Below are 8,712 nucleotides of genomic sequence, written 5' to 3'. Positions count from 1 at the left end.
AAGCCCCGCCAGCTGCCACCCCACCCCAGCCACGGGCCTATGCTGTGGGTACTCAGACTTTATTACCCAGCCTGTCCCAGCGCAGCAAGGCCTGCACAGCCTCAGCTCCCCTGCTTGAGTACGCTGCAGACCTGCTCCAGCACGTGGCACATGCCCTGGTCCTTCGGGGTCCTGCTGGCCAAGGACATCTGCAATAGTAGGACTGAGGTCAGGCTCCGCTCTGGACACTGTCCCTGGCCTCCCAGGGCTGCAGCCCAAGGAAGAGCGTTCGGTGCAGCCTTTATTAGGCCTGGGCCACTTTGAAAATTTGGTTCTCCTTAGGATATTTCTTTGGCTTAGATTTGGGGAGCAGGGTCTTGGTGTGTAGCTCAAGCTAGCCTAGCCTAAAATAAGACTCACACACAGACTCACATGCACAAGCCTTCGGGTGCCCGTTGACGTGTGTGCCACAGCCAGCATCACTGAGTGTGAGCGATGCACAGTGCGGAGCGCTCAACTCCACACAGCAGAGGCCAGTCCCAGCTCACAGCACCCTCCACACAGACCGGCCGGCAGCAGCAGGCCTCGTGCTTACACTCACTCACTCTCCTGCAGGGAACCTGGGCCCTGCATGTCTAGCACGGGCCCTCACCATGCCACCCAGGTCCTTCAACCTCCTGAGACTCCAGGGAAGACTGTTGCCCACACTCTGGGGTGTGGCTGTGTGTTCCCCACAGGGCCACGCCTCACCTTGAGCTTGTCCAGGTAGGTATGCTCTGGGCTCCAGGCCTCTTGGAACTTCACAAGGTCAGGGGCACCTTTGTAAAACTCAACCAGCATCACCTGCAGGGCAGGGGACAACATACCCGGCTCATGCTTTCGTGACCCCGTAGTTCCAGAGCTGCTAGGGATAGATCCATATTGACTACAGTACAGGCCTGCCCTGACAGTAGGCTAGCCTCGTCTCAAGATGTCACACCCATGAGCCCTCAGGAATGACAGACATATCTGAGCAGACACAGCTATTAAAGAATGGTCACCCAATCAGGTGTGGGGGCAGGCCTGTCACCTCTGCACTGAGAAAGCTGAGACGAGATCATCGAAAGCTTGGCTACATAGGTGTCTCACACCAAACAAGTGGAAACCCTGGAGTTGCAGCTACAGGCAGGCTGCTCACCATCTCCTGAAGAACATCATTGGTCAGGAAGCTATCCTGGACATACGCCATCTCTACATCCATGGGGATTCCATAGTCACTGGGCCTTTGCTGTTAGGAAGGGTGGGGCCCAGTCAGATCTTGCCTGTCCCCAGCCCACAGTGCCAGGAGCTTGATGGAGAAACATGTGCCCAACCCACCCCAGAACTGGAGTCACCTGCCTCAGACTTAGCATATCCTCCTGTCCTTAAACCTCTGCCCAGATGCAGCCCCACCTGATGCCCTCACAGCCATGCCGCCCCAGCTTGCCCGCTCACATCATGTCCCTTATCTTGCTCTCCTCCAGTTTACCCACCTCAGGGGGAGGCATCACCCAGAAAGGGCAGATCTTGGACTCGGGGCCTGGGTTGCCAGAGTAGTAGGGGGCTGTGGGAACAGTGAAGGGTTGAGCTGGGGCTCAGTGGACCTGGCCTGGTAAATCCTCCAACCCGGAACCTGGCTGGGGCCTCACAGCACAGTAGGGCCAGACAGGGCTGGAAGCCATTGCTGGAGCCTTGCAGTTTCAACTGGTACTCCATCTGCGCATCGATGTCCTGCAAGGAGGGTACTGCAGGGCTGTGCGGGTGGCTGTGGTACCAGCCCACCAAGGACAGGCCTCGCAGAAGCAGGACCTGGTAGATCTGTGGACATGAATGTTAGGTTAGGGTGGGTAGGACCAGAGCCTTGAGCTGCTCTTGAGTTTCACACAAAAGTAGTTAAGCAGTGCTTCTCCCCACCCTGTACCCACTCAGAAATACATGTGGAGCTGGGCAGTGGTACCCTTTAATACCACTTGGGAATCAAGAGGCTCGAGGATCTGTGAATTCGACACTAGCCTGGTCTACACAGAGAAACCCTGTCTAAACATAAAAGCATCCGGCTGGAGAGATGGCTCAGCGGTTAAGAGCACTGACTACTCTTCCTGAGGTCCCGAGTTCAAAATTCCCAGCAACCACTCAGTGGCTCACAACCATGTGTAAGGGAATCTGACGCCCTCTTCTGACAGTGACAGTGTCTCACATACATGAAATAAATAAAAGATGGCTCAGTGGTTAAGGACACTTGTTGCTCTTTGTAGAGGACCTGAGTTCAGTTCTCAGCACCCACATGAAGTTTTAGCTACTGTGAGTAACTCCATGTCTGGGGATCTGACCCCCTCATCTGGCATTCCTGAACCACGGGCTTGCACAGTACAAACCATTCAAGCACATAAAACAAGATAATATTGGTGGTAGTGCATGCCTTTAGTCAAGACATGGAGGAAGGTTTGAGGTACCCTGGACAACAGGGTGAGTTTCAGATGGCCTGGGCTATTCACAGAGACCATGTCTTGAAAACCCCCAAAAAGCACTTGTTGGGTTCAGTTCTCAGCACCTACATGTGGATCACAACCATCCATAACTCCTGTTCTGGGGGATCCAGTGACGTCTAATACCTCCCCGGGACCCAGCCACATACATGATACACAGACATTCAGGCAAAGCACCATACAGAAAATATGAAAATCCTTTTAAAATTATATATAGGGAGCTGGAGAGATGGCTCAACAGTTAAAAGCACTGACTGCTCTTCCTGAGGTCCTGAGTTCAAATCCCAGCACCCACATACATGGTGGCTCACAACCGTCTGTAATGGGATCTGATGCCCTCTTCTGCTGTGTCTGACGACAGGGACAGTGTATTCATATATATAAAATCTTTTTTAAAAAGCCATTAGATTAAAAAATTAACATATAGAACTGAACAAGTGGTGGCACACGCCTTCAATCTCAGCACTCAGGAGACGAGGCACATGGATCTAAGAGTTTGTAGCCAGCCCGGCCAGACCCACAGTCTACAGACTGAGTTCCAGGACAGCCAGAGCTACACAGAGAAACCCTGTTGCATCCAAGCATTAAACTGACAAAACAAAATTACATCTAGGCATAGGAGTGGGCCTATCCTCCCAGTACTCAAAAGGGTGAGGCAGGAGGATGCCATAATCTAGGCCAGCCTGGTCTACATAGCAAGGTCACGACATATAAAGCACAGAGCCAACGTTTCCACCCCAGACATGGGCAGAACATGGCTACAGTCCTGCCCCCCACTCCCAACAAGCCCTCACCTCCTCCTCAACCATGGCTGCAGTATCAGTGTCCCCCAGCCGACTCCTGCAGGGGAAGGCTCTCAGCACGGTCAGCACTGTGGGGTACCCAACAAGAAGCCATCAGTCCTGCCCCAGACGCACCCTCGTCCTCCCAGGCCCAGTACCCACTCTGACTGTTGATGTCCCAGCGACCACCAAGGTAGCCCACGACCTCACTCCGAGTCAGGTGACAGTGGAAGTCCTGGGGATAAAATAGGGAGGGCTGAACCACTGGACTGAGTGTGGGGTCCCCAGTGGAGGAGTTTAAGGGAGGACTGGAGGAGCTTGGGGGGTTTGCAGCCCCATAGGAAGAACCTCGATTTCAGCCAACCAGACGCCCCAGGGCTCCCAGGGACTTAGCCATCAACCAAGGGGTACACATGGCTCCAGCCAAAAGTGTGGCAGAGGAAGGCCTTGTGGGCATCAGTGAGGTCCTGTGAAGGCTCAATAGAGACCCCAGTGCGGGGAAATCGGGGTGGGGTGGGGGTGGGTGGGGGAGGGGCCTATTAGAGGCAGGGTGTGGGAGGACAGGTTGGGGTTTTTGGGGAGGAGTGAAACCAGGAAAAGGGTATAACATTTGAAATGTAATGAAGAATATATTCAATAAAAAATATCGGGCTGTCTGAGGCTGCACATCCTACCTCAATGCAGGAGCTAGCCTTGCGCATTTATCAAGCACCTACTATTTACCTAGGGCTGATTCACTGGTCAGCATGTACCCAGAGCAAAGGCACTGGGTAAGGGTCCATTCCTCACTGAGCACCTATTGTTTACTAAGAGCAAGCTCTTACTGAGTACTTTCTGTTTATCTCGTCAGTGTCCCTCACCCAGGGCTGTGAGTTCCCTGTTCCTAGACGTGGAGGGTGAGCAGGCAAATTCACTTTACTCACTCACCAAGAGGAACAGCACGTTACTGGACACGGCCACGTTGAATGGCTGAAACTTGTTGATGGCAGCAAAGGATGTCACTTCTACCAGAGTGTGGGGGTTCCTGGAGTAGGCAGGAGGGTCCCAGGGCTTCAGGAACTCAGGCTCTTCCCCACATCCACCCATCCTGAGTACTCAGCGGCCAAGGATCCCAGGCCCTGCCTTTGCTGGATCAAACCAGCCAAGGGCTCCAGGGAAGCTGGGACCGGGGCCGATGGTGTAACTGACCTGGCAGAGTCTCGGCTGCCCAGCATGCAGTAACGGACGGGCACCCGGGCCTTGTCCATCCGCTTCCCTGGGGGCGTGGCCTCTGGAGAAAGGGATATGGGGGAGGAAGGGAGGGAGGGAGAGAGAGGGAGGGAGGGAGAGGAAGGGAGGAGGGAAGAAGGGAGGGAGGGAGGAAGAGAGAGGGAGGGAGGGAGGGAGAGAGAGAGGAGCCAATATAAACCCTCTGCTCTCTTCTCTTTGCATAGAAGCAAGGATGCCCAACCAGTGAGATGGCTCAGCAGGTCTTGCAACCAAGTCGGATGACCTGAGTTCGAGTCCCAGACCCCACATAGTGGAAGAAGGGACCCAACTTTTGAAAGATGTTTTCTGATCTATGTGCTCAATCACGATAAATAAATAATACATGCCCCTAACCCTAGCACTCAGGAGACGGATCTCTGCGAGTCCTAGGCCAACCAAGGCTACAATGAGAACCTGTCTCAAAAGAAAGAAAGAAGAAAAAGAAGGAAGGAAGGAAGGAAGGAAGGAAAGAAGGCAGGCAGGCAGACCAGAAAAGGAAAGAAAAGAAGGCAGAGAGTGAAACTAGACTAGACTGCCAATCAGGATTCAGGATTCCCCTGGCTAAGAAGCATCAAGGCCAGCCTCCCACATCACAGTCCCCTTCTGCTCTGGCCCTCACCTGGCTCCAAGGAGCCCTTCCCAGGGTGTCTGTGGCCTTTGTCCTCTGATGAGACCCCAGCCAGCACATCTTCTTCCTCCTCCTCCAACAGCAGTTCTTCCTCCTCCCCTTCACTGGTGGGACTCTGGTGGAATGGAGTGTGGCAACAACAACGTCAGCTGGGTGCCTCACTCATTCCCTGCACAAACAGGTCACTCACGGGAGTCCGAGATGCCAATGCCTGGACTGACCACCAGAGGGCGACGGTGAGCAGAGGTGTCCGAGGTGTGGGTCGTGTCCCTCCCCTTCTCCCTTCCCCCTCCCTCCCCCCCTCCCGCTTGTCCCCTCCTGGCCGCCGTACTACTTCAGGTGAGACTATCTCTGAGCCCTGTCTCTCCCCTATCAGTCTCGCTACAGCAGTGCCCTCTGCCAATAGCATTTATGACTCCCACCCCCTTCAGGATCAAAGTGCAAGTCCTCTGGGCGGCCCAGGGGCCCCGCTGGCCTTGCCTCCCTCCTCCCTTGCGCCCTCTGCTTCAGGACTCAGGCCACCTTGCTGAATCACATCGGACTGTATCCTGGACACCTCGTCCCGCAGCGCAGGGGGAGGCTCGCACTTCCTACCTCATCAGCAGCAGCTACGGGCATATGCAGCTGGTGCCGACGAAGCCAGGCCGCCTTGTATTTGTCCAGCTTCTGACCCTTGTATTTGACAGAAGCCCAGCCACAGCCAGACTTCTTGGCTGGGTTGACGAGCTTCTTGCAGTGTGTGGCCCAGGCGCTGGGTGAGTTGAAGACTTGTCCAGTTTCCTGCCACACAATCCTGCCATCCAGCTGCAGGTCCCCAGTAAACTTCCTGCCCTGCAGCGACAGAGGGGGGCTGAAACACTTCCTTCGCAGTGATTCCTAACTCCATGCTCCGAGGCTTGGTGTCCTTGTTCTTCTAAGGTTCCCAAGAGGTACTGTCATAGGAACACCAGCTGTCACACCAGTACAGCATCCTGTCACTACACACTCGGATGCATTACTTTAAAACTAAGCAATAGCAGCCACAGCAGGCATAGCGGCCCAGGCCTGTCAGCCCAACTACTGGGGAAGCTGAGGCAGAAAGCCCACAACCGCAGAGCCTCGGAACACTTAATGCGACTGTTCTTAGAGGTAGAACCCCTGCCTAAAGTCCCCAAGTGAGGGATTGGGTGCAAGGTCAGGGGATGAGTCCCTGCTTAGAATCCTGCAGTGAGGGGGCTGGGGCTAGGGCTAGGGCTGGGGCTGGGGCTTCCATTCTTGGTATCACAGAGAAGAGTTTTTTTTTTTTTTTTTTTAGCTCATTTTAAATAACGGTACACCGTTTTGAAGCCATCATCTTCATAGAGGCCTCATTTTACAGATTGGGAAGCTGCTATCACACAGACTGGTTGCCCGCGGACACACCCAGATGGCCTTGGTCACGGCTATGTGGCACTGTGGTTAACACAGCTCCTCTGGGCTTCAGTTTCCCTTTATACACTAGCAGTGGAGGGCGTGAACGGTCTCTGGGGGTCGCTCACCAGGTAGAAGATGGATAGCACCCCCTCTCCGGGCTCCAGCAGCTCGTCTTTGAGCAGCACCCGAAGCGTGACCGCGCGCCTCGTGAGCGCGCCCCCTAGGGCCATCCCAGGCCCGGCCGTGCTGCCTCCGCTGCCACCGAGGCTGCCGCTGCGCCCTCCGCTACCTGCCCCGCGCTCGGGGTCCTCAGCCTCCACGTCGTCCTCATCCTCCTCCGGCGCCTCCTCGGCCGTGGCCGCGGGAGACAGGGACTCGGGAGCTGCAGCGAGATAGCAACGGGCTGCAGAGGTCGCGTCCGGCCGCCCCGTCCCTGCCTGCGCGGACCATCCTACCTGCCATGGACGCTGTGTCCCGGCAAAGCCTCCGCCGAGTGACCGGGCTCCTCCCCGCGCGGGGATACCGCAGACCATTGGTTACTGGAAATGGGTGGGGAGGCTCCGGCCCGCGGGGCGGAGGGAACACGGAGCCCTTGGCTTGTGCTTGCACTGGGGTTGGTGCGATCTGGTGCAATCTGGTGAAACTAAAGCGGGCGGTTGTGGGAGACCTGGGGGAAACAGGCCCAGGACCTTGTCACTCAGGGACCAGAGACCCCCATCCAGGCCGCCAGCTACGGTGCTGCAACCCTAATCCCTGGGTAGGAGCGGCTGAGCTTTCAGGAAAGAGATGGAAACCTTAGGTCTTGGGCCTGCCCAAGCACAGAAAAGGAAATGCGGGAACCCAGAGCCTCCGGGACACTAGGGAAACCGAAGCAGATGGTGCTGGTGACCTGGAGGGAAAGACTGAGACCCAGGACGGCCACAGCCCACACCCCGCGCACAGGGGGACGATACTCCCTTAGTGGGGCTGCATCCTGGAGCGCATGAGTCGCTCAGCCTGCCGCAGCGATGAAGGAAGTGCTAGGGTGCTATCTAAGGGCAGCGCCCACGATGGCTGGGAGCAGGGGAGACACGGGTTTGTAAGAAGCGTAGGGCCGCTTCTGGAAAGCAAGTGCGCGTGGTAGGGGGATCGAAAGTCCTGGGCCAAGCCAGCTTTACCCTTTCTAGGGTTAACTCAGCCCAGCCGTTCACATCAGCCAATCACCGGGTACCTCCAGCATCCAATCAGCTACAAGGGATGGTTCCCATTCAGCCAATCGGTGCCCACGTGGAGCGGGAAGGGGCGGTGTTACTACTGTAAGCGCGCAAGGCCCTCGGCCTTTGTTCCCGTCCTGGTTTGGCCTTCATCACAGATTACCCCAACCCAGGGAGGTCTGAAAATCCGGGGCGGGGCCTAACCAGAGGTTGGGGTGGCCTCGGACGGCAGGAGGGGAAGGGAGGCAGGATGCTCTGGAAAGGTCTAAGTAATGAGCATCATGCTAGCCCGGGTCACCGGACTCTGGGCTCCTAGTTTCCGTCTTCCAAATCCCTGCTCAGTAAGCAGGTCTAACCACCTCGTGACAGGCCAAGCCTTGAGAGAGGCTCCAGGTTCTGCACACTGGCCGTTTTCCTGGAACACCACACACTCTGCTTTCATCCCGTTTATCTTCCAGCGCGGTCCCAAAGGGATCTTTCTACAAAGTAACTATTGCCGCAACTCGCCTAGCTCTGTAACAGTCCATGGCTCCCTATTAATTTTTCTCTTCCTTCCTCCCACTTGCCGGCTCCTCCTGCTCAGCCTCTCCCGCCTACACCACAGGCTGGCATCCCCACACCTAGCTCCCCTGTGGCCTTGGCACTTTGAAACTACTGTGGCTCGACATGTACAGAGAGCACCCTAAAGATCACACTGATTAAAGATAAAGGAAGGTTTGCCACTCCCAGCCACTATTGGGTCCCCATCTCTATCCATTACCCGCGTCAATTCCAGACGTCCTAGCTGGAGACCGAAGAAAATGAGTTCATAATCTGATTGTTCTGCCTTTGTCTTTTGAAAATAGCATTTTGAAAAAAAGGCAGACCACACTGGACCCAAGTTACTCTGTAACTAAGGTTGCTCCAGTCTCTGCCTCCCAAGTTCTGGGAAAACCCAAATGTACTACCGCCTGGCCAAATATACAATTACATACCGATCGATTGTA

General features: G+C 55.5%; 1 protein-coding gene across 2 annotated transcripts; it reads right to left on the bottom strand.

Moving 5' to 3' along the window:
• Window positions 1-43: 43 nt before the first annotated feature.
• Mpnd (MPN domain containing) lies at window positions 44-7,224 on the bottom strand. 2 transcript variants are annotated; one of them, XM_052191925.1, is made up of 13 exons: window positions 6,989-7,224; window positions 6,659-6,915; window positions 5,736-5,972; window positions 5,133-5,256; window positions 4,454-4,535; window positions 4,193-4,289; window positions 3,428-3,500; window positions 3,278-3,354; window positions 1,647-1,815; window positions 1,491-1,561; window positions 1,157-1,246; window positions 730-822; window positions 44-188 (listed from the first exon to the last, which is right to left on the bottom strand). In XM_052191925.1, exons 1-13 carry the CDS (start codon window positions 6,993-6,995, stop codon window positions 102-104), a joined length of 1,464 nt encoding a protein of 487 aa, XP_052047885.1. In that variant the 5' UTR covers window positions 6,996-7,224; the 3' UTR covers window positions 44-101. The 2 variants fall into 2 exon arrangements, with proteins under 2 accessions (XP_052047885.1, XP_052047884.1); XM_052191924.1 differs by lacking the exon at window positions 1,157-1,246 and having other exon boundaries at window positions 6,989-7,188.
• Window positions 7,225-8,712: the final 1,488 nt, after the last annotated feature.

This window comes from Apodemus sylvaticus, chromosome 9, assembly GCF_947179515.1.
Source record: "Apodemus sylvaticus chromosome 9, mApoSyl1.1, whole genome shotgun sequence".
Classification (NCBI taxonomy): domain Eukaryota; kingdom Metazoa; phylum Chordata; class Mammalia; order Rodentia; family Muridae; genus Apodemus; species Apodemus sylvaticus.
Note: the sequence above shows the minus strand (reverse complement) of the source record. Positions and strands in the feature narration are given on the sequence as shown.